The 26,739-nt window shown below is 32.0% G+C and overlaps 1 protein-coding gene across 2 annotated transcripts; it reads right to left on the bottom strand.

The window, feature by feature from the left end:
• Positions 1–127: 127 nt before the first annotated feature.
• LOC108912807 (ADP-ribosylation factor GTPase-activating protein 3) lies at positions 128–26,739 on the bottom strand. Of its 2 annotated transcripts, XM_018718197.1 has the most exons (10): positions 26,594–26,739; positions 24,580–24,771; positions 21,952–22,080; positions 18,383–18,493; positions 14,121–14,252; positions 13,572–13,837; positions 10,936–11,231; positions 9,999–10,199; positions 2,799–2,926; positions 128–243 (listed from the first exon to the last, which is right to left on the bottom strand). In XM_018718197.1, exons 1-10 carry the CDS (start codon positions 26,663–26,665, stop codon positions 226–228), a joined length of 1,545 nt encoding a protein of 514 aa, XP_018573713.1. In that variant the 5' UTR covers positions 26,666–26,739; the 3' UTR covers positions 128–225. The 2 variants fall into 2 exon arrangements, with proteins under 2 accessions (XP_018573713.1, XP_018573714.1); XM_018718198.1 differs by lacking the exon at positions 18,383–18,493.

The following is a 26,739-nucleotide window of genomic DNA, read 5'->3' as shown; positions in this document are numbered from 1 at the left end:
TGCCACTTATTCTTTACAAAATCCATAAAAACTGAAGCGCAAAACAAAAATATTTTTTGTCGTACATCCACAACAGACAATTATTGTTATTGTAATTTGTTGTAGTTTCTATTAAATAATATAAAAATAGCCAAGGCACATTATATTTATAACAAATATATTGGTACAGAATATGTAATAATTTGTAGGAGTTAGAGGACATGTTTTTAATTCCTAATGAATATATTAATAACCATATCGATCCTGAAACAAAAAAAAAAAATTAAGTGACATTTATTATAAAAACAAAACAATTTTATTAACAATATTTCCATTAACTCTGATATGATATCTATATCATATATCTATACATATCTATATATGATAAGTGGATTACAAAAGATCCTATATTTTAAAATGACAACAATTTGCAAATTAAAATTCAACGTTTGTAAAGAATTATAATATGTACTCCACTGGACTCATTTTCTGTCTTTAGGGAATTTTGTGTTAATCATTCTTCTCCAGTGTGTCGCGGTCACGTGGGACTCAGACATTTATGAAGGCACTGCATAATCGAATTAAAAATGTATTCTTTCTATATTCTTTAGGCTCAAAATAAATTTATATTAGTGTAATTTTTAGTCAACATAAAAAAAGTAACAATTATTTTATATAAATTAGTGTAAAACAAAATTTATTGGAAAATTTCTAGCTTTAGTAAATAACAAGAAATTTATTAACCAATTTTGACATTTTTATTTACTTCTTTTAATTTTTGATTGCTAGTACCGTCCACAATTTTGACATTTCTTTTTATTTGATACTGTAGAATCCATAAAGACTAATATACTGTTTAATATTAAAAAATCATTATGAATTAATTAAATATATTTCTTATCTCAATATGCACTTTTAATTAAAATCAAATGTTTATTAAAAACTTATCACAAATAAGTAGCTACCTAGAGAGTCTGTATTTTTATACAAAAAGTTGTCAATTTTATGCTTTGCCAATAAATTGATTTTATTGGCAAAGGAATAACGTGCAAAATAGTACCACAAATAGTCAATTGCGAAAATTTGTTGATAATGCACAATTTATTAGGTGTAAAATTTTTAAATTTCTATTCCATACTTTGCGGTCGAAATTATAGAGAGTGACTCAAGACATAACATAAAAAACACTATTACTTATAAAGATAAAGCATATAAAATTTAAAATGAACAGTACATTGATTGATCTCAGTTTTCTATGAAAAAGTAACAAACTTTACTAAGAAATAAAAAGTACCTTTTTTGTAGAGGATATCAAGGTCTATCACATGTTCTAGGCTTCTAAATTTGAAAATTTCAGCAAGAAAAAAAACCTCTCCCAGTTGAGACGTCTCTAAAATTTTTGAAGAATTTTATGATTTTGTGACTTTTAATGAGCGTTCATGGTGTCAAAATTCCTAATTTTCCTTCAACCCGTTTCGAAAATATTAAAAAAAAAAGAGTTTTTTGAGGCCCCATTTCCAAAAACTCGATAGCTTTATGTTTTAAAATCGATTCAATGTATGCTAACCTTGTAGTTATATGTAGATCGCTCAATGTATTCCTGCCTGAAAGACATGTAATCAAACAAAAGGTTTTTTTGTCAATTTCATACGCATGCAGGAACACAAAAATGTAATAGGTATCTTTGATTTTGCTTCAGAATAAATATACATAAATATGTTAGTTTATCATGTTCTAAGAGCCCCCTCAAGAAATCAGCTCAAAAACAATTTTTTAGAGGTCAAGATTTTTTTAATTACCAAAATCATCAAAAATTAAATTTTTGTTTAAATTTTTTTTCTCGTTATTTTATCATTTTCTAGGATGAAAAAAATCTCGATTCTGAAAATTTCAAATGGATATTGTAATTTCTAAAGGTCGGTTAAAAAATATCTCGAGGCAAAATTTACTACCGCACTGTATCAAATATTTATAATTTTTTTATTTTTTAAAATTTAAGTATCGTGATTTATTTCTATTCTTTTGTTCATCAAATTCAATAAAAAAAATTATTAGTCCGTTGATATTTATTTTTAGAGATCGCTCGAACGCATAGGTACGCTACTTTGAATTATGAGTGATTATGAGTGAACTTTAGAAATTAAATTTCGATTTGAAATTTTCAGTCGAGATTTTTTTCATCCTAGAAAATGATAAAATAACGAGAAAAAATTTTTTTTTTTTTTTAAAATCAATTTTTGACAATTTTGGAAATTTTTAAAAATCTTGTGCGACCTCTAAAAAAATTTTTTTTGAGCTGATTTTTTGAGCAGGCTGTTAAAACATGAATAACTAACATATTTTCACAAGAGACACGAAAAAAATATTAGTTTTTTTTGGGCCACCCTAATAAATATATAAATAACTGAATTATGTTTCTGATAATTCTGTTTTAAACACTAACATAATGACTTGCACATCGCGAATTTGCGCTTCACGGGAATTTTCTGGAACCTGTTCCCAGCGAATGGCACGGTTTTACTGTATATTAACAGTCAATGTTACGTTATCTTGCGGAGGTGTAATTTAGGTGGTGGAGGATCATCGTCCAAGAGGGCATCGTTTTATAGAAAACACTTAAAATTTAAAAACAAAATGTTGCTAAAATATTTCTTGATAAAACCTCTAAAAATAATAGATGTTATGTTTTGTTACATTTTTTCCATATATTTTCTATCGCTTGTTGCCTTCTAAGCAGATATGCCTATGGAGTTTCGACCCCCCAAACCGAGAGCTCTCTATAATTTCGACCGTGAGGTATATACAATTCAGAAAATTACCTGTATCGATGACATTAAACCATTTGCTAGTGAACCTAATTTTCCAGCAACCTTGGTAACGCCTTGCCTAACACTTTCTTTTACGTCTTCTATATCGTAAGTGGAGAGGTTATTAGGTGCGTCACTTTCTATAAGTAAGATCCATATAGTCACTGATTTATAAGGGATGTTCCAATATTCTCTGTACATGCAACTATTACAGATTTTCGAGGCCAAATTAAGATTAAGTTTTTTTCCAAGTTTCTCTATAGGGTGTCACATAAGGAATGTTACATACTTCAAGGGTATAGTCTAGAACCCAAATGGTGCTGATTTAACTTAAACAAAATGTGTCACAAAAAAAGTTACAGGGCGTTAAAGTTACTTTTTTATTTGTCGTTTTCTCCTTCACTCAGTTAACCGATTTGAGCAAAATTTGCTGTTGCTTTGTTTCTCTTCATGAAGTATGTAGTGATTATATTTCTATTAGGTTAAATCATACAGAGCGTTCATTTTACTACAACCTTTTGTGAATATTCTTCTGTAACTTTTTTGTACCTTTAAATTTTTGCACGCAACTATCAGAAGTATGTTGAGAATTTTATTCTACACAAAAAATATATACCTATCAAAATTCAAAATTATGCTCAGTTAAGATATTACAGAAAGTATACAGCGTGGTAAAAAAGTTCTGCATAAAATTACATTTCAAACGAGTAAAATTACACTAATGTTTGTGTAAGTCTAGCGAAATTGTTCGAATTGCCCACCCTATACCATTTGGCATTGTCCTAAGCGTGTGTAAACGCCGTCTACACTTCGTTTAAGCATTCCCGGGTCGATTTGATTTATTTCAAAACGAATACGGTTTTTAAGTTCTTCCAAATCACCTGGTCTGTTTTGTGTACACACGCGATTTCAAATAGCCCCACAAAAAAAAGTCTAAAGGTGTTCAATCAGGCGAACGCGGAGGCCACTCAATTGTTCCGCGTCGCCCGATCCACCGGCCAGTAAACGTAAATCAAAACGACCCGGGAATGCTTGAACAAAGTGTAGACGGCGTTTATACGCTTAGGACAATGCCAAATGGTACAGGGTGGGCAATTCGAACAATTTTGCTAGACTTACACAAACATTAGTGTAATTTTACTCGTTTGAAATGTAATTTTGTCAACTTTGTCCTTTTCGGAGCCATTAATAGTGTAAGTAGACAATTATCACTTATAAGAATTTAAGGTGTATTTTTCTAAAAAAAATTGTTATGTAAGTCATCAAAATTTTCACACCGTTGTTTAGATAATTATCACTGTCATCAATTTGGAACGAAAAAAAAAAAATTTTTCCACATAATAAGGTGCCCTGGATCAAATAAAAATCGACGGGTCTCACCGTTTTTCGAAAAAAAAATTGTTTAACGAAAATATGAATTTTATGCAGAACTTTTTTATCACGCTGTATTTACGAACACATACACCATATCTTTTGGAAATAACTATGAATTCATAACATGACAATTTCGATAAGTCACTGTCAAGGTTGTATTTTGCAAAAGTTTGTTTCTAAAAATGCCTGATCACAATGAATTTACGAATTATGAAATGAGACGTGATAGTGGTGTATGTACAGGAACATTTTAGAGGACGCGCTGCTAAGAAACTATATGAAGAACTTTATCTGAATCGCAGACAGCCTTCTCATACATTGTTTGCTTCTTTATTCACCAGATTAGAAGAAACTGGAAACTTTCGGTCTAATTCAGGAAATGGAAGGTACATTCAAAGAAGGGTACAAGACAAAGAACAAATTCTAAAAAGAGTAGAAGAAAATCTCACAATTAGTATCCATCGATAGTCAGCAGTCACAAGAGTTGGCTGCAAAACCGTTTCAACTATACTCCACATGCAACAGTTACACTAGCAGTTACACTGTTTCCATTTTCACCCCGTACAAAATTTGCTTGAACCAGACTGCCCGCTGAGATTAACATTTTGTGAACGATTTCTCCAGTTAATATTCCAAGATTAATTGGAATTACTTCGGCAAGAACTTCCTGGAGATCTCGAAGAAATAGCCATTAATACTAGACGACAAATGTGCTCCAATTTTAAATGCAGCACAGCCTCTTTTGTTGCTCTATGCGCGCACAATCAAGGTGCTGTTGGTATCAAGAATTGGAGCACCTGTTCTCCACGTGATACTGAAGGTATACCGGGTGATTCAGTTTGGTATTCGCGGCCCTGTATCTCTTTTATTTTTACAAATAGCTCTAACAAACCCTATATATTTTTAAATCACCGCTCAAACTCTATCAAATGACATTATTAGATCGTCTCCATGGTAACATATGTCAAAATTGCTATAGTCGACTAACTGTTTTTGTTTAAATAGCACACTATATATTTTTTTATCAATTCTGGAAGATATATTTTTTCTATGGTCAGCTATGTAAGGAAGTCTACAGGGTGTTAAAAAAAGAGTGTAAAATATTTAAGGAGGTAATAGTATGAACCAAAATAAGCAGAAAAGTCTCAATAAACATGGGTCCGCAAAGTAACGGTTGCGGAGATATGGAATGTTTTATGTTTTTTAGCCCCTTTTTTTATTTTGCAAAAACGTTGTGTATTTTCTTATAATAGTTGGTTGATGTTTAGTGAAATAAACAGTACGTATTTGACAGTTGTTCTCAGTGCACAAGTTTTCTTTCGCTATGGCTGGTTACTCTAACGCAGAATTAACAGACATGCATTTCATGTATGGTCGTGCTAATGGGAACGCCACCGAAGCGCGACGTCTTTATGTTGACGCTTATCCAAATCGCCAGATTCCTTCACAACGCATGTTTGGAAGAATTCACCAAAGATTGCGTGATACCGGTTCCTTGAGCAAACAGTGCCATTTATCCGGAAGACCAAGGTCGGTATCCACTCCTAGAGCAGAAGAAGAAATTCTAGCACTGGTAGAGCAGAATCCAGGTACGAGTGTGCGGAGAATATCAGCCGAGGTAGGAATTAGTGGTCCTCTTGTTTGGAGAATCCTTCACGAGCAACTGCTTTATCCATACCATGTGCAACGAGTACAGGCCTTAAATCCAATAAATGATCATCAAGCACGTTTGGTTTTTTGCCGCTGGTTTCTACGTCATGATGCTGAAGACCCTCGTTTTCTTGCAAACATTCTTTTTACTGATGAGGCCGGGTTCACAAGAAATGGAGTGTTTAATTTTCACAATACGCATATTTGGGCCGACGAAAATCCTCATGCTCTAATAGAATCTGGACATCAGGCACGTTTTTCATTAAACATTTGGATGGGTATTGTAGGTGACAGGTTTCTAGGTCCTGTTGTTTTACCAAACCGATTAACAGGCGCTGCTTACCTCAACTTTCTGCAGAACACACTGTATGAGTTTTTGGAAGACATTCCTTTGAATCAGAGGCAACAAATGTGGTTCCAGCATGATGGTGCTCCAGCTCATTTTTCCATGGCCGTTAGAGAGCATTTACACCAAACTTTTCCACATAGATGGGTAGGAAGGGCCGGACCTGTTTTATGGCCTCCAAGATCGCCTGATCTGAACCCTCTAGATTTCTTTGTTTGGGGATATTTGAAGACATTAGTGTATGGTACTCCTGTAAATAGCCTGGAAGAGCTGCAGCTACGGATTAATCAAAAGTGTCAAGAAATCCAAACCAAGGAGGGTGTTTTCGAAAGAGTTCGAATATCGTTGAGACGAAGATGTCGTGCCTGCTTGGAAATGGACGGAGGGCACTTTGAACATCTTCTGTAACTTTGTTTTTTGTTTGTTAAAAGCTTCCTTTGTCGGTTTATTCCTAATAAAATAAAATGTTTGAAAAACGAATAGTGGTCCATATCTCCGCAACCGTTACTTTGTGGACCAATGTTTATTGAGACTTTTCTGCTTATTTTGGTTCATACTATTACCTCCTGAAATATTTTACACTCTTTTTTTGACGCCCTGTATAGTTTCATTAGAAATATTGCTAAAAAAACAGTAAAAAAGATGAATCCTACTTTTCGTAGCTTTATTCTGAAAAATGATAGCCAGCTGCGGAAACAAGTTACTATGTTTTTTAAAGTAACATATTTTATTATTAATACCATAATATAACAATTTAAAACAATACTTATTTCAAATGTTCAAAATGACCTCCATTTGCTTCCAAACACAGAATAGCTCTGTTTATCACTCCCTCTCTACAATCACATTCTAGTGTTTCTTCATTTAATCTCCGACAATCTACGCTTATTCTGTTTTTAAGGTCGTCAATATCATTCAAAGGTGATTTTAGGTATGGCCAAAGATGGAAATCTATAGAAGTGATATCCAGAGATCTAGAGGCTATTTAACATCTTTATCGAATGTTCTTCATCTCTTGCCCTTCTGGGTTTACAAACTCTTCTTTTCAAAATCAATTTAAAAAAAAAAGTCCTAAGTACTGTTGTAGTTAATACCATATTAAATCAAAATTATCTTGGCTCATGATTGTACCTCTAAATTTGAAAGTTGTTGCTGCTTGGCCGAACCAAAGAAAAATACTGAGAAGCCGCCATTTTGTTGTTTACAGCTTGAAAAACAATCCCGAAATTTTCTGTTTTTCAGTTTTTAGAGTGGTTTGCCCCCTTAAATCGACACCATTTGGGTTCTAGATCATACCCTTGAAGTATGTAACATTCGTTAAGTGACACCCTGTGTAGTAAAAGTAAGTTTTTGTAATTCTAAGGTTTTCTCATAATTATTTGTTATCATAATTACATAATTTCAATACAAATCTAATATACAGGGTGATTCAGTCATAATGTCATTAATTTTAATCACGTATTCGGAAGGCTTAATAAAGACAGAAAATCGGAAAAAAAATTTTTTACTCGACTTTTAAAAATGAAGGAAATCAACCCATAACTCCTGCTAAGAAGGCGGCCCTGCCAGATGCTCGGAAAATTTTGTAACGTAATGTCATGAACAAATTGTCAGCTGAAGCGAACAGCGTTGCCAAGTTCACATCATAATCTGTGTTCACATTTAATTAATCCGCTTTAGTATACGGATACATATGTATGGAACCAATAAAATGCAAGTAAATAAAGGATCATGCTACATTTTATTATAACTAATTTTAATAATTTAGTGCAAAATGTTTTAACAAGCCCGACTTCTTGAAGTCAACTTTCGTTAAAAGAAAATAAATAAAGCAGAGGTTTGTAGGCACACTGTATTTTATCAAATAAAAAAAGTCGGCACACTAAATACCCGAATATACAAAATACACTACACACGGTTACAAAACCATTAACAATTTAAAGCGTTTATTCAAATCTACCACCGTCCATATCTCCCGCATTTTTCCCGCAAAGGAGTTAATATAACACATTTTCAAAAAGTTCAAGCTTTAGAAACAGCTGATTTCCCCAATCGTCTTGAATTTTGCAATTGGTTCCTAAGTGCAGCAGAACTTTATTAACAAAGTGCTCTGGAAGGATGATATAAAACAAAAACATAAGTATTGCTTTCTCAAAAACAATAAGTGCCTACCTAGGTTACACCAAAGTTTAGATTTACACTAAAGTTTACATTTATTATGTAAACTTTGGTTATACGCAACTGCATATTGAATAATAAACTGAAATACTAAAACTTTGTATTATTTAACATAATAAATTATAAAACGTGAAAACATTAATAATATTAAAAATGATAAATTATAATAATTGTACATTCGAAAACAATCATTCCTATTCATTGATGACACGATTTTCCTTTGATAAAAGACTGACAACTTTTTGCTCTACTTTGCATGGAATACGATCCTACTAAAGTGCACACGTGCAAATTAGAAGGTTATTGACCTCGACACAGGTTGACCTAGGTCGGAAATACGTACCGAGTTGTTTATTTGTCTCCGTTCGATTGTATTTTTATTTTCTATTACTTACAGTCAATATTTAAATACCACATACATTTCACCCTCTCTTTATAATTTATCTAGTGAGTGTTGGTTTTTTATGTCATTATTTCTGTAATGAAATTGAAATGGTTATGATATGAAATTTAAATTATTTGAACTCTTGGGGTTTTGTAATTTCAATTTTAAATTTTATTTAAAGTGAAACAGAGCTAATTTCTTTGCAGCCATAATAGTCACATTTGGTCAGATGAAAACCAGCACACTACTTGTCGGTTTAGCTTTCATAGGAGATTCGGTGTCGATGTATTATGGGCAGGAGTATATGGAGATCGTTTAATTGGGCCGCATTTTCTACCTGTACATCTGAATGGGCCGCATTACTTTCAATTTTTAGTAGAAGGCTTACAGCAAATTAAAAAATTATCACTATGATGTTAATAAAAAATGATTTTTGGCAAGTCATGCTCAGACCTCCTCGAGGTTCTTGCTGGGCAACAATAACAATTTAATATGTTGATTGCATAATTATAAAAAAATAATTTATAGCATTTTAAATTATTATTGGCTGACGTGAGCAAACCGTTTATTTATTGTCTTTATATGTGCGAAAATATATAAATATGGCAACATTGCATCTAGGTAGCTTTATTCATATCCTAGCCGGATGAAGTCAGCCGGTCAGTAACAGCCTGAAAAGGGGGTTGAATAATGATTTGAAAATATTTTTTTCAGCTTAAATATGCATTTAATTTTTTTTTTTAATCACGCCATCGTATTATACTCATTTTTCTCTATCTGCTCTTAAAATTAATGACATTATGACTGAATCACCCTGTATTATGTTTTTGTTATCAAGTAAATAAAAAATTTTATAGTAGTTAAGACAAATTTCTTGTATCAAAAATGCATATGTGATGACTAATAAAATAAATATGTGAAAAAACTATTACGAAATTTACAAGAGAAAAAAATTGTGATAAAATAAGAACAAAAATTATAAATTTATAAAAAATATGTTCTTTAGGCGGAAGGCATTTTCCCCATTTTTAAAAATGAAATTTGCCACATCGAGAAATCAATCAAAAATCGAACAAAGCCAGCTGGTTATTTGGAAAAATTATAAAAGTTTTTGTCAACTCTGATGCCCTTTAGAGATTAAACGAAGCAACTTTAGATAGAGAAGAATTTAATTGTTTCATTTATTTTGACCTTAAGAATGTGCGCATGTCAATGTACAAGGAATATTGGGACGCTCCATATAAGCAAAAACAAAAAGCACCAAGTACAGATAACTTACTGCCAGTGCCAAAAAGATCAGCTGAAGATATACTTGAAGAGCCTTGAAATCGGCTTAGGTTAGCTTTCATTTCATAATCAGATCCTTTCTCATCAAAAAATTTATCCGAAGATATTGCTTTAGCGTTTCCAAATTTTTTTTGGGCTTCATCTGCATTAGAGGCTGTGACAGGTCTCCTAACAGCTTCCTCTTTATATTTATCTGTAAAAGTATGGCGGTTCTGTAATTATCCATTAAACTGTTTGTTTACTTAAAAATAATATAAAGTAGTTCTTCAAGAACAATTTTTCCATAGATCCTTTCATCAAAACAAAAAAAAGTTGTAACAGTTTTGACAGTGTATTTGTCTTGAATAAATTACTTAATTTTACACATGCAAGATAGTCCCCCTACAAGTTTCGTATGAATTTTTTTTTTTTAGTGATCCCAAGATTGTTTTTTTTTTGTTTTTTTTATGACCATTTATGGCCAAAACATGGGTTAAATCAGAAAAATAAGAACAAAAAGTTTTTTTTATTTTCAATCGAAATCCGTGGTAAAAAATGGGTGTTTCCATTTAAAAAAATCAACTTCCGGTCTAAAAACACCACTTCCAGTCTAGACCAGAAGTCGTAATATGGACAATTTTTGTCTGACACTTTTTTTGAAATAATCGAGTCTAACCGAGATATTATTTTGTCTCAAGATAAATGCCTCACCCGGTATATTCAACTTATTTTTTAATGAAGCAGGCATTGAGGTATTTTAATCTTTATGAAATATCACCCAAAGTGGTTCATCAAAAAACTTGGAACTTGTTACACTGTTTATATACATCATGATTCATAATTTCAATACCTAGCGATAAATTAACATAATCCAGTGGCAGCAATATGCTATATGTGCATAAATATGCAAAATATAAAATTAAATAAATATACAACAATTTTAAACTTACCAATAGATGTCGGCAAATTTTCAGGTTTACTAGGTTCATCGTCTATAATAACCCAATTTTCTTTATTGTTGACACCAATATCGTGCAGTACGGGATCGATTTTATTATTACCAAAATAACCACTGTTATTAATATTGCGGTTCATACTAAAAGAGTTTCCATAGCTGTAGTCATCAAAGAAGCTGTCGCTGTCTGAAATGCGTAACTTTCCCAATGAGTTTAAAGTGCTCGAGGTGGACTGTCCATTCTCCTGTTCAATAGTTTTCATATCGTTCACTGCAGAATGACTGATGTCCCTAAAATACGCCCTGTATGATTTAACTTAATAAAGACATAATCACTGGATAGTTCAAGAAGAGAAACTGAGCAGCAGCAAACTTTGCTCAAATCGGTTCTGAGTTAAGGAGAAAACAAGAAATAAAAAAGAAACTTTAACATCCCGTGACTTTTTCAATTCATTCAATAATTCAATTAGGCAAATTAAGAAGAAAATAAACTTTCCAATAATGTTTGCATTATTTAGAATATTCCCCACCAATCCTGCATCTATGTAATGCAATGAACCTATTTCAAAACTAAATTTAAAAACAAAATTTTTTAAAATGTACTAAGTTATGTAAACAAAAACATTCCCATCGTTAGATACTAATGCCTACTTTTAATGTGTTTATATATTACTCAAGCCCAACGGCCCTAGCTCATAAATTAAAATGCTTATAAACATACGGAGGTATATTGTAACACTAAGCTTAAGAGAGATTTTCAGTTTCTAATCTGATTTGATACAGAATAGATGTGCTATCTGAATAAGTGAATAAACAATATCTTTTAATTATTAAAGTGTTTTAGTTCTACCCATAATCCCAACAATCAGTTTGTGCCATTTTCAGTTATCGGCATGCCTTTGACCGGAACGCTTTCGTAGTCAAGGAGTTCATCAGAAATGGCGAATCTGTAAAAGCGACGCAGCATGCCTTCCGTAATCGGAATAATTTGTCCCACTGTGATTTTTTTCTTTGGGGAAACCTCAAACCGAGAGTTTTTAGACGTCGACCACAGAACTTGGAAGAATTAAAAGCAGCCATAATAAATTGCCGCGATTCCGCAACAGAAGATCCATAGAGCAATGGCGCGCTTCCGTGAAAACCTTCAAGAGTGTATCGACAATAATGGCCATCATTTAAGAGATGTAATTTTTCAAACATAATGTTTCAAAATGGCATATGTAGTTTCTAAAAATAAAAAACTTTTTTCTTTGATTTGTGTGGTTTGGTTTTTATTGACACCCCAAATAGTACCTATCATTTTGCCGCACCCTGTATTTATTTGAAGCACTTCATATCTTTTTATTTTATTAATTCAAGAATTAAATATTTGTTATTTTGCTTTTACAGAAAAAAAAATTAACAATGCCTCGGAAAGCAACAGATGGGTTTTGTTTAAGAAAAAGTACGAGTGTATCTAACTTTTTTTGAGGTCTGATTTCCCTAAAGTGGAGATGTCACATTTGATGTAAAGACGTATTGTAACAAAAGCTGGGACACGCAGTCATTTATTTATTAGTTCTCGGAACCGATGGTCCAACTAAAATATTTCAGTCAACACAAATTAACGAAAGTTGAGAGCTTTCAAGTAGGTAGCGTCGTCCTTCGCAGAAATTTACCAATATTTTTAACAAGTTCGCTTAGAGTCGGGGCCATGTGACAGTCATCTGTTGCGTCTGGGAGGCGCCAGCGTAAAAATCGATATTTTTAATAACGCGCAAAACCACGAGTAGAGCGTAGAGGTTCCAAAATAGAATTAAATTATATTGTTAAATTGATAATAATTGAAAAAGAAAAGTATATTAATAAGCTGGTTTTTTGACGGATTTTCCAAGCTATAAGAGTAGATTAAATGTGATCGACTAATCTGTCCCGTACTTGCTACACGGAGTCGCTAGAGGAAGGCTAGGGTTACTTGTAAGTAAGTTTAGTTTCAGAATTCTTATATACATGTAAGTCAAGTCAATTAGGTGATTATTAACCTAGTATAGTTATATCCAAGCATCCCGATATTCAGGTCCCAGCCAATAAGATAAGAACCGAAACTTCTGGACCCAAGAAATGGGCGTGTCAAAGCGAAGTGAGGAATTCAGGAGAGATCTAGGAGAAAAAGTCAGTTCTCAATTAATAATGTTGTTCGAGCCGTTGTGTTGTCATTTTGTTTGTTTGTTTTGTTTATTGCTATTAAAACCCTTCCTGGAAGTTTTGGTGTTTCCTTTTGTTTCTCCAACTTCAGTGTCACCCTGTATAGCCAGCCACTGGATTACATTCTACGTAAGCAATGAATGATAAGTGCTGGGAATTCATTCTCTGAACATACAACATTTCTAAGTTCCCATGTATTAATTAAAGTATTATGATAATTATAAACTCCCTTTCGAGAATTAAATAGTAAACTCTTGTGAAATCCAGACTTGTTATGATACTGGTCATAACGAAAGGTAGATAATTAAAGAAATAAACCCTCAGATTACAGTATCTTTGTGATTTTGGTGTGAATATGTTTTAATTTATTATTTTTTTTCTAACATTGTTCTCTGCTTGACAAATCTAATTGAACTATTAAACAATTATATGTAAAAAATAACTTACATTCTTTGTGGAATACCCATTCCTAAACGTTGGGCTTGTGTTGTTTTCTCAACATCTTCGTAATACTGGTGTTCCTCTTTATGCTTATAAGTTAAACGTGCTGGAGTCGCAGTATCATCCTTTTCCTTAATAGATGCAGTTGCAACATTTACTAATTCGGCAAAAGATTTTGAATGTGATTCTTCTATTAATTCAGCCTCCCTTTCCACTTGAGCAAAATTTGTCTTAACTTTGGTTGCTCCTAAACCACCTTTCTTTACACCTAACTGGAAGTACACAAGTTTTTGCTTATCTGTGACAGTCATAAAACAGGCATTTTATAAGAATATATTGGGCCGGCACTTCACCGAGAGTTCATATTTTGTAAAAATCTATCGAGTTGGTGAAATATAACTAATTGTATTTTGTATAACTAATATAACTATATAACAATATATTTTCTACCTCTAATTACTGTTTTTTTAATAATTATCAAATTCATACGTCAATTTTAAATGCAATGCCCAGAATTTAGTTAGATTTAGATATATGAAAGAAATGAAGACTTACCCCTGACTTTTTTTGAGGTTGCTTTTTTAAAATAGATTTTTGGGACTCTGTTTTGTTATTAAGAGATAAATTAATTTTGGGTTCTTCATGATTTTCGCTGCTTACAGCATTGTCCTTAAATGCACTCGATTTCTGAAAAAAATAAAAAAATTATTTTTGTATATTACATATACAGGCTGTCTCCTAGAAAATGCCGCAAGCTATAACTCCGTTATTTAGTCTGATTAAAAAAAAAACAAAAAATTTAATGAAATGGCTCTAAATACACTATAAAGGGAGACTATTAGAACTTATTTACTATTTTTTTTTGAAAAGCGAGTCAACTTTTTTTTTCAAGTGGCAATATAGTTTTTTTGTTATTTATTATTGTGCAGATTTATTTTCTGAATCCAACGATGTATATGAACTTGACTTTTGTCAAGCATTTATTAAAGAAAAGACGACAAAATATTAGTCGATACCGCATTCGGCGCCCGGTCATTAATTCACGACAAATGTATTTTAACTAATCATCTGTGCCAGGGAAAACAAAAAATAATACAGTAAAGCAAATAAACCACAAAAGAAAATTTTGTAGTTAACATAAAAGAAACAATACAATGAATATCAATTAAAAGAAAAACAATAATTTAATTAAATACATTAACAAAGTTCAACACGAAATGACATTGATTAAGCATAAAACACATTAAACGAAGAACAATAAACACAAAACAACTAAAGAAACAAATTGTAGTCGTAGTTCTCTATACTTTCTGATGCTGTAATGTTATTAGAAATTTCCCGAATGGAAGTTCTTAGGTGTCCTTCAACGTTAAGAAGAACATTATACCCGGTGTTTTTATTAAATTGGCGTTCTTCTTGCTTTTGTTTCTTAAAAGCAAATCTGGATCTTTTCTCTGAGGAAACAATTCTCTGTAAAGGCGGACTCCTGCACCACGATTTTTATTATACCTAAAATATACCTGAATCATGTCCGTCAATTGATTATTACTCATATTTTGCACTGTTGAGCTTATTTCAATAAATAACCTACTGTAAGTGACACAGAAAAGTAGGTATGTGTAAAAAACTGGGATACGAACGGTAAAACGACATTTACTTGCTTTGTTGTATTATTTTTTGTTTTCCAGACATACATGATTAGTCAAAATATGTTTGTTGTCAATTAACTGACTTTCATATTTTTCTGTAAACATGTTTCACAAAAGTAAACTTTATATCTTTATATACATTGAATAACTTCTTTTCAGATTTGGCTTCCTTCAGGAGATATTCAGTTATAAAAATACTTTATTATTTTATTCCACAATTTGTAGTAATTTTGAATTTTATGCACTGAATTTAAAATTATATCTTTTAATTGCTCAATTGTATTAATTAGCTCAGCATAAACTAATTGTTTTAAGTAACTCCATAGGTAAAAGTCCAAAGGGTTAAGTTCCAGTGACCTTGTAGGCAGGCCCGGTCTGGCTCTTTCAGGAGCCATCGGGAAAAATCGAAATCGGGGCCTATTTGGTTTTGTGTGTTATTAGGGTGCATATCGATTCTCCCAAGGAAAACTGTCGTATCTCAAATTTGGTTATACCGAGATAATTGCATTTGAATAGTTGAGAAAATGATAATGTTCGTTATTTTTTTTATTACAAGAGAGCTAAATCATTCTTCTTTAACAAAGTAATTATTGTTCAGGTCATAATTAATTATTGATGATCTAAATAAAATAGTTTATGATAAGAAAAAAATGGATTTTGAATGACTTACTACAGTTTTCGTCGACAAAATTTTTATTGAGAAACAACTTGCTACATTAATAAAGTACAGAAAAATGAAAAATTTTCTATTTTTAGATAAAAAATAATTGTTAATAATCATCAATAATGGCATAAAAGGAAAATTTATTACGATTCAGAGTCAGAGTCATCTTCTTGGTCAATATTACTTTTTTCCTGGTGGTCAGTCTTACTAGCAGTAAGAAGGGAGTTGTAAAATCCATTATACATCGGTGGTGTCAAATTAGCCTTACACAGACCCAAAAGGCCGCTTAATTTTTTACCATCAATTGGCAGCAAACCTTGATATAATCTTGGAAACTGATATTCTCCAAAATTATACACAAAAAATACTTTATTGGGAGACTTTGGATCGCAGTGGATTTCTCTGGTTTTGATGATTTTTACAGCTTCTCCAGTAATATCTTTTTACCAGTTTTGTTTCTTTACCATTGGTTTAAAAGTTACAAAATCTTCTTGAGGCATTTATTTTACTTTGTACTGTACTGGCAGTAACTTTGGCCATTTTTATTAGACTAATCCACTGATCAGGAGTGTATATAGCAGTGACGTTTTTTTGCAACTTCAATCACAGCTTGCATGCTGTCATTTCTGAGTGTGGCCAATTTCAAGAAAACGGTGTGTTATTTCCAAATCCAAAGCCATTGATGGATAAGCAAATATCGCAAAAACAAAACGATTACGGTTTTGACCACCGCAATTGTCGGAATAAAGAATAACCTTTCGTATGCTATTTTCTTTAACACTTTTTAAAAAGATCCATAAACAACTTCCAATTTCATCCGGTCCTCTCTTCGATATTTGCTCATGCCATATATAGCAATAGCCTTGATTGCTGCCTAAACCATAAATTGTAAAGTTGTATGTTGCGATTTTACTTTTATAATAAAAATCAAAGCATGCCGTTATTAGAGATTTATCAATTTTTCGGCAATTCTATATCAATGTCTTTCAGATTTCGAACCGCGATTTTGTTTAAATTATGATTATTATAATCATCTTCCATTTTTTCTGTTCTCTTCTCGGGATCTGTATTCTTATAGGCACTACACACCGAACACTGATATTTTTTTTTGGCTTAAGGAAAGCTATATTAAATTTCGAATTAAGAGTATCCCTGTATTGTCTGAGTGTAGCTACTGCATCCCATTTTTTGTTGTTTTGCATATTCCAAATAGGTACCTACATTCTGTGCATTCGTGAAATACTCAAACCTACTTCCAAGTACATTCGTTTTGAGTTTTTAATGAGAAGGCATAAGTGGAAAAAGTTTTATGTGTTCCATTTTCCATAATGTTTTTTATTAGAGCATCCGGGTTCATATGCAGTCTAGTATTGTGTTTTCCTCTTCTGTCCCGTTCTACAGTACCACCTTCACCAATTTTTTGTAAAGCGGTGCTTACAACTGTTTCAGAAATTGCAAGCGTATTTAAGAACATCGTTTTGCAAATTTGTTTCTCATTATTGTCAATGACAAACTTTCTGGAATATTTATTATGTACAGTACCTAACCTGCTCTTTTTCTCATGTCACGCACCTTACAAGAAAATCCCACTGCCGAGTATGATCTCCAAGGTTCCAAAATTCATCAAAAATAACTTTTCTAACTTCTTCATTTATTTTTTTGTTGCACCTATCGACCCGGGATACAGGAAATCAATAATAGTTTGGACATAGTCCAAGGGCTTTAAAAAATTTTAAAGCTCTCGGTTATTATTTATATTCCCATATTTTCTTCCGAGCACATAGCTTATACGGCTATAGGGTAAAGGGTTAAAAGACTTACAGTTTGGGAGTTATTAATTTTTCTCGTTTTTCCTCCAGGCCCACGGCTTATAGATAAAGGAGTTATTAGTTTAAAGGGGTTATGGTTTGAAATATATATTTATTTCTCTCTTTCTTTTCTGTAGGTACATTGTTTATAGGGGTATAGGGCAAAATAATAAAACTTGTGTTATTTTTTTGACTTGCGAAAATCCCATTTCTACAAAAGATTCAATTTTCATTTTTATGTTCTTCTTTTTTCTTTTCAATTTACAGTGGCTATATCTCAAGAATTTACAACAAATTTTCTTATACATTTGGAGCCTCGTTAGTCGTTTGGGGGCCTATCTGCCAAAATAAGTCGGGCTTTGCCGACGGCACGACCTGGCCAGACCGGGCCTGCTTGTAGGCCTATGGATGGGACCGCACCTTCCAATCCATCTCCCATTGAAATTACTATTAAGCCACCCCACCACATTCCTACCAGTATGTAGTGGTATCATGCTGATACCACATTCTATTTTGCAGGCCAGTAGGAATGTCATCTAATAAATCTTGCAAATCATTTTCTAAAAATGCTATGTATGCGTCACCATTTAAAAGAATAGGCAAAATTTGAATAGGTAGAAGTTGTCCATTAAAAATACCACACCAAGTGATTATAGTGTTTCTAACTGCAAGTGGATTGTGTGTATATTTACTTACTGGATTCGGCTGCTGTGGCACAGAATTTTTAAGGGAAAATTGATGACTATCCAAAAAGAAATCGCTTTCTTTTTCTCCTATTTTCTCTTCTGGATGAGAATGAATGTGGAACTGAAACAGTATATAAAAATAGCCAAAGTTTGCGATTTATCGTAATTCTAAAGACCAGGGGTTCTCAAACTGTGGTACGCGAAAATTTTCAGGGGGTACGCGGGGCAGCTTAATGAAAAATTAAACCATTTTTATTTCTTTCCGTTTCGTAATCACGCAAGGCTATAATTTAATATTGGAATCTAATTGAATACTTGTGTGGTCGAGTCGATTTGTCGCTTGATGAAAAATTTTCATTCTTTCATGAGGTTATCTTGAATTCATTTGATAAAGCTTTTCCTGTGGAACTGTGTAAAAATAAGAATAAATCTCATATGAAGACAAACCCATGGGTGACACTGGAAATCATTAATGAGGGGATTATGTTAAGAGAATTATATGATATATACAGATGTACTAATGATAACGAATTAAAATTGCGCTATAAGACTTTAAAGAAAATTCATAAACAAAAAATTATTGTAGCAAAATCAACATATTTTGGTAATAAGATATTGAATTCTTCTAACAAATCTCAAGCAGCTTGGAACATTATTAAAAAAAATTGTAATACTTTAAATAGTAACATTTGTCAAAGCTATCACGATGATGATGGGAACAATATTTTAAACTTACATAAGGCCGCAGATGCATTTAATAATTTCTTTGTCGATTCGGCCATGTGCTTAAATGATAAAAAGTTTCAAAGGGATGTGTCTTTAGGCATCCCTTTTGTGTCTAATTCCATATTTTTGTTCCCTTTTACAGAAATAGAAGTAATGGATATAATTAGGAAAGTTTGCACGAAAAATTCGGCGGGTTTTGATAGCATTCCATGCACAATTCTTAATAAAATAATCTCTTTTATATCCGTTCCTTTGACTAGTTTGATCAATCTATCTTTTACACAAGGATATTTCCCTTGTTTATTAAAAAAAGCTGTAATTATTCCTATCCATAAAAAGAATGATAAGTATTTAATATCTAATTACCGAGGAATAGCACTCCTTTCTGTATTTTCGAAAATATTTGAAAGGGCATTTTATTTAAGAATATTAAGTTTCGCAGAAAATAATAACATAATTAATAAAAATCAGTTCGGATTTAGAAAAAGTTTGGCGACACAAGATGCAATTTTATCTTTATATAGCTTTATATTAAATGCATTAGAAAATAAAGACAAATGTGCATGTATATTATTTGATTTGACTAGGGCATTCGATGTAGTTGATCATACACTTTTGTTAAGCAAGTTAGAAAGGTATGGCATAAGAGGTCCTGCGCTGAACTGGCTTAATAGCTATTTACAAGGAAGAACTCAAGAAGTTCTTTTAAATGTCAATGGTAGTCAATATTTTTCACAACCGAGGCATATNTAAGAATGGTTACTGGACAAAGGTGTTCCTTATGATGAAACCACATAAAAGCAGAATTGCTTCAGCTTGTGAAACTACATGCCCATAAATATATAAATATAAGAAACTCGCTGTTGATGAATTACCACTAAGCCGTGGAATAACCGTACTAAGATTGCCCCCCTATCATTGTGAACTAAACCCAATCGAGTTAATTTGGGCACAAGTTAAAGGGGAAGTGGCTCGAGAAAATAGATCATTTAAATTGGCTGATGTTCAACGCCATCTTAAGAAAGCATTAGAAAACATTATAACAGAAGAGATCGTATTAATCACGCTGAAAAGAAGAAAAGAAAATGTGGGATGTAGATAATATGGTTGATGAATTCATCGATCCTTTTATTATCAATGTCGGTAATAATGATTGTGATGAGTGATAATGGAGTACCGGAAACTGACTGGGTGATTGTCTTTAGATGCGGTATTATTTTTGGAATTGTTATTATGTTTTTTTTCAATATTATTTGTGTTATTATTAGAAGAAAATTTTATTTTGTAATTTTATTGTTATATTATTATATCTACATTTTTTTAAATGTGGAATTGTTACGTTTTTTTTCATGATTATTTGTGTTATTACTTGAAAAAATTTTTATTTTATTGATGTTAGAATGTTGTTTAATGGAGAATTGTTAATTTAACATGGAAAATAGGGCTACCGGCGAACTACCCACTATAAAAAAATGGTAACGCATCATAAGCAATACTTCATGAGTGGTGTGGAAACTTGCTTTTATTTATAACGTTCTCTCATAATGCCATCATATTAAAGGGTAATACTACTGTTCTCGACACCTTCAGAAAAGATAATCGTCTCCGCATATGTTTCAGACCGATACTGCTAAATTTGTTGGACTTTGCCCTATTCACATATTGGTTAGGGCAGGGGTTCTCAAACTGTGGTACCCCCAAGGGGTACGCGAAAATTTTCAGGGGGTACGCGGGGCAGGTTAATGGAAAATTAAACCATTTTTATTTCTTTCCGTTTCGTAATCACGCAAGGTTATAATTTAATAATGGATTCTAATTGAATACTTGTGTGGTCGAGTTACTTAGAACCAACAGGTGCAATAGGTTTGTCTCACTATGACAACATTCCAGAAGGAACAACTGATTGAACTATCATGTGATCCGACGTTAAAAAAAATATTTGAGTGCTACGTTGTTAGATTTTTACTACTACTACTACTTACTAAATACTGCTGTAAACATTCTTATTGGGTTTTCAACTACATGCCTAACAAGGGGGTATGCAAAATTTTAATTTTTCATTAAGAGGTACAGTCTGAAAAAGGTTGAGAACCCCTGCTAAAGACTATCTAAAAATGCTTATTAAATATGAGAGCGGTTTGATGATGCAGGCTAAAATACGATTAATTCGTCTTATGAAATATAAAAATTTTATAATTCGGTGAGTTACTTAATCGGGGGTTCTACTGTTTCAAATATCAACGGAAAGAACTAGAATTAAATTAATTTTAAGGGAAATATAACAAAGTGAAAGTTATAACATATTATATTTTAAAATGAATGTTATAAGAGGAAGAACACCAACTTTTATAGCGGAGGCAAAGGGTCATGATTAAATTGATTTCAGCAGCAGGTGACATTAAAGGAAATTAAAAAAATTGTTATTAACTTGGTCGCCAATCTCCACTACAAAAATTTAGTAAACAAATGGCGAATAAATACAAACAGGATTAAAATATTCTATAATTCTCACTCTTGCCCTCGAGGATAGTCTGGTTGAATGATAGTTACAGTTAGGTGATACAGCAGCAGGATTATACATAGACATACAGAGGCTCGATAGGGAATTTCTGCCAGTGACCTGGGTTATCTCGTCTTAATAACCAATTTATAAAGACAACTGCACACAGTTAAATTGCTAATTTAAAAACTATTATATTTGATCTGGTTGATCACCTAAGAGTTTAAAGAAATCACCAATTTTGGAGATACCTTAAATACTTTGCACTGTTTTAATTACCTTTTTGTAGCTATATTATCAAGACATCTGAAGCTATGAAGGCTAATTTGACAGGATGTGGAAGTAATGGTTACCTGATTATTTGTTTTTAGATGATTCAAAGCCATTTGACTCAACTTTTCACGGTATAGATGGGCAGCTCTGGAATTATATTTTTTTTGGGCATCTGTGGTATTGCAGTTATGTTGAGTAAAAAATTGAAGCTAGAAAAGAAAAATTATTTTTAATATTAATACAGTAGAACCCCGATTATCCGGGGTGCGGATTTATCAATGATATGTCTGTTAATTTGTGGTGACGTGTTATTTTGTGTTTTTGTTCACTAAAGACTGTATAGAGTCATGTGTTATGGCCTCGGTTATGGCATGGCTAACGCTTCTAATCTGCAGAAGTTGCAAATATTCTATTAGCCTATATCGAGTAAGTCGACCTTTTAAACCTACGTAAAATACGTCACAAAATAATGAAAAACAGAAGAAGTTAAACATGGACCAAAATGATTGACTGTTTAAAAAGTAGGTACTAAAAATAAATTAACCTAGATTGCATTTTCAATGATTTTGTGCATGTTTACCTATGTATTGCTCTGTTTCTTATGTAAAAAATAAATGTTTTGATTATCCGTGCCCCGCTCAGTCCTGTAGATAGAAAAAAATTGTCATCCAAGCAGGCTGTAGCTAAATTGCTTGTTTTTCCTCTTTCATGTGATATACTACATGTTGCCTGTATCTTTCATATTTATTACATTCTTTATAATTTTGGTTTAAAAAATGTAAACATTTTCGTGTTAGCGTAGAAATTGTTATAGACGCGTGTCAACTACAAAAAATTTAATAAATATAATGTAATTCTTTTAAGCAAAATTTTTAAGCATTTTTATAATATCGGTTTTTACTTTAGAGAAAATTGAACCTTCAACAAAAAATGTGTTATCTCAGTAATGTCATTATTTAACAAATTGTTTATTGTTATAGTTTATACATAACTGTAGGTTTGAAAATTGTTACAGTTAACTGTGATTTGAAAAACTAACATTTTGAATAATAATATTTTCACATATTGAGAAGTGTAATATGTTTGTATTGTACTATCAGGGCAATTTCAATTCTATTCAAGCATTTGCGGAATGTAGAAAACTTACGCTAATAAAATCAGCTGTTAATAAAATAGGTAATGTTAACAGAATTTTAAATTATGTAAATAGGAAACATGAGCAAAACAGTGAGAGGTTGAAGTGAATTACAATTTACAGAAGGATAGTGCAAGAATGATATTACGATAAAATGGTTTAAATTGTTATAAGGTGAAAAAAGTGCATCTCTTGAGAGAGCAAGATAAACCGAGGAGATTAGGGTTCTGTAGGTGGTGACAAGAAAGAAAGAGGGAAGATCCTTTTATATGCAGAAGAATTCTCTGGTCAGGTGCGCCTAATTTTTGTAACAATGGATTTTTTAATAGTAACATTTACTTCAAATGAACTAATGGTAATTTACATTGGCATGGAGAAACTTCATTTCAACAGAGGTTTTCAGTAAACTTTTGGGTTAGAATTATTAGAAAGATATCAATGTTGCCATGAAATTATTTTAAAATAAGTTTTCTTCATCTCATAAAATAAAAAAGTTAGACGGCCCTAAACTTTCGGTACTTTTCCGGTTTTTTTATGATTACTCATAAAGTTGGCCCTGGATCTTAAAGAGTGACCGCAAAAAACCTGTCATTTTTGCCCGTTTTTTCACAATTCTTAAAAAATTACAAAAAATACATAAAAATATGTTTTTGGTCGCAAATTATTTGTTGTAAAGAATCACCCCTACTTAGGGGTTGAAAAAATCCCAAAAATGAAGAATTTGAATATTACCAATTGATATAAAAACTATTAGCATGTGAATTATCTTAATATATTTTTTTTGGAATTTCTACAATTATTTCTGATATTCTCTATTTTTGGGGACGATTCCACCCCCTGAGCGCGCTTAAGGGTGGATTTTCTAATTCAACATGCTTATTTCAGTCATGAGAATAAATATTTCTTTGTATCAAGAATCATTCGATAGAAAAATTCACATGCTAATAGTTTTTATATTTATTGGTAAAATTCAATTCTTCATTTTGAGCGTCTTTTCAACTCCTAAACAGGGGTGATTTTTGAGAATTTTCAAAAAACTAAAGCATTCATCAGCATCATTAAGATGAGCATATCTTAATTTTTTATGACGAGTAATTTGAGACCAAAAACATATTTTTATCTATTTTCTTTAGTTCTCTACGAATTGTGAAAAAACGGGCGATTTTTGCGGTCAGTATTTATTTTTACAAGCATCAAGATCTCAAAAAATGCAACAAAAACATAAAGATTCTTGATGTGCATCGTGTATTAAGCAAGATACATAGGAGTGGCCCTCCTATAGTAGACAGACTGTATATTAAAAACAGTATTCAAAACATTATCTGTTTTGCCTTGCTAATTTCTTTTTTCTGGCTACCTATTTCTTATTTCCTAGATCTTAATCCTGACCTTGCGCCTTTCCTTGTTTTCCAGAATTTTTTTTGGGGATGTTTTTGAAATTGATTAATGTCAACTGTTGATATTAAAGTTAATACATACAGTTTAGTATTACATACTTATGAAAAATACTTTTGTTTTTACTTTGAAATACTTTTAACGTTATCATATAACACCAATAAGAAAAAATACTTACAGCATTGTTATTTCCTCCTAACTGCATTTGTCTCAATTGTTGCCATGTCCAATTAGTGTCTAACTGTGTGGATCTTACAAAACTAACATGTACTCCCAGGCTGCGATGTACTGCAGAACAATCTATACAAATGAAGACCCCATACGTAACGCTAGACCAGGTCGGATTTTTGGCATTACAATCAAAACATACCTAAAAATATAGATTTTAAAACGATGTGATTTTGTGAATCAGTTAACATGAGAAGTCCCTAGATCATGAGCCAATGACTTATTTATATTCAACAAAACAACATCTGAGTAGGTAGAAGTTTATGGTTTTATTGATTACATTACTTTTACATTTGAATACATATTTGCATTTTTGCATATTCCACAGAGTGATTTAATCTTAAAGTACATATATTTCCGAACACAGCAGAAAAAGTTTTTTTTGCACTTTTTCAAATTGATACCGAGTATAATATTTTTTTCTCAAACATACCAAAAGGTCATTGAAGAGGATTGAATCAAGTTTCCAAAACCCACCTTCCGTTCGCTGTATGATCATTAGTTCATGAGATATCGATGATCAAAAAAAAAAGGGGGACTCAATGAGAAATAATCGTATAGAAAATTAAAAAAAAAACAACATTGAAGCTGAGAAATCAGACTAATTGACCCTGTCATTGATTAAACCAGAAAAAATTTATCTGCGCCCTTGGGCAGTTTTGAGAAAAAAAAAATTGTAAAAATTTTTCATCTCAAGATTTCAAAACTAGTATCTTCAAGCTTCAAAATGTTTTTTCTTCTCGATACAACCATTATTCACGAAGTTAGAACCTTTCAAAAGTCACTAAAAGAATTTGGAAATTTTTCTGCTACTTAATTTTTTTGCTGTATTTAAAATTAAAAAAATATAGAGTTCTTAGGTGGCAGCCATGTTTGTAAAAGTTTTTCTGCCCAAAAGAACGACATGAGATTGAGACTTGATGAATAATTTCTGGGCTGGCTGCCACGTTCTTGGTTTAGGTTTCTTCTCTTTTCGAGGGACATATCGCTATCTTATGAGAAGAAACTCTGAAACCATTTCTCTGAATGGTAACCAGTCCAGTATATACCAACAGATTTTTGACACAATCTCAGATTTTCCAATAAATACTATAAATCTACAATTTGGTGATTGTGAATGTCATAGGTCCTAAACCGCAATATAGTTTGAAGGTGAATAACATATATTACCTAACGCTTGAAAAATGGGTTTCTTGCACCCTAGTTCAATTTAGAACTATGTCCTAATGCAATTAAAGGAAGACAACAAAACTTTTTAAATTCATGCCTTTTCTGCATATTTTTAGGAAGACTTCTGTTGAAATACAATTGCAAACAGTATCTTTGTTTTTCATTAAGTAACTTTTAAAACATAAATGTAATACATATTTTTTATGTTGGTCATAAATAAAATGTGTGGTAAATGGAATGTCTGCTTCTTGGAGCAATATAAATCCATTTTGACATAACCTCCATAAGCATCGCAAGCTCTTCTAACGAATAAAAATTTGGCAGGAAAAAAATGGCATGTGTTCAGTTAGACGATTGTTCTGGTAGTACCTATAGTTTCACTGCATAGTTTAGAACTTCTCAGCACCTGCACAGTTAAATGTGCACTTTAAAAATTCCTCAAATCTTAACCCTGGTAAGTAAGGCAAAGATAAGTATGGCAGTTGCCTAAAATATCCAAAATAATTAAACTGTTCATATAATGCTAAACACATTTTTAATGTTTTTATAGGTAGGTACATAATGTATTTGTAGGATTTGTTACACTTTGTGCCTTTAATTTCTGTAATAATTATGGCACAGAAGTTTATTTACTATTTTTTTAATTTCAATGTTGGAAAGGAAAGGCTACTTAAGAAATGCAACAATATTTCTTCTAAAAAATATGTTCCGATTATGTACACGTCATGTTCGTACATATATACAATATTTAAAATTACTTTGCAGCATAACTACACAAATATAATTTTACTCACTTTATTTGCAGCTATAGTTCGCAATCTATGAAACGCATCTTCGATATCTTGTTTCGTTGGTTGTGATTCCATTTTTGAAAATAAAATTTCACTTATAACAGTAACCACTATCACCACAAATTAATGACTGACAAGAGTGACAACTG

The sequence above is a fragment of the Anoplophora glabripennis genome, unplaced genomic scaffold (genome assembly GCF_000390285.2).
Source record: "Anoplophora glabripennis isolate ALB-LARVAE unplaced genomic scaffold, Agla_2.0 scaffold836, whole genome shotgun sequence".
Taxonomy (NCBI): Eukaryota; Metazoa; Arthropoda; class Insecta; order Coleoptera; family Cerambycidae; genus Anoplophora; species Anoplophora glabripennis.
Note: the sequence above shows the minus strand (reverse complement) of the source record. Positions and strands in the feature narration are given on the sequence as shown.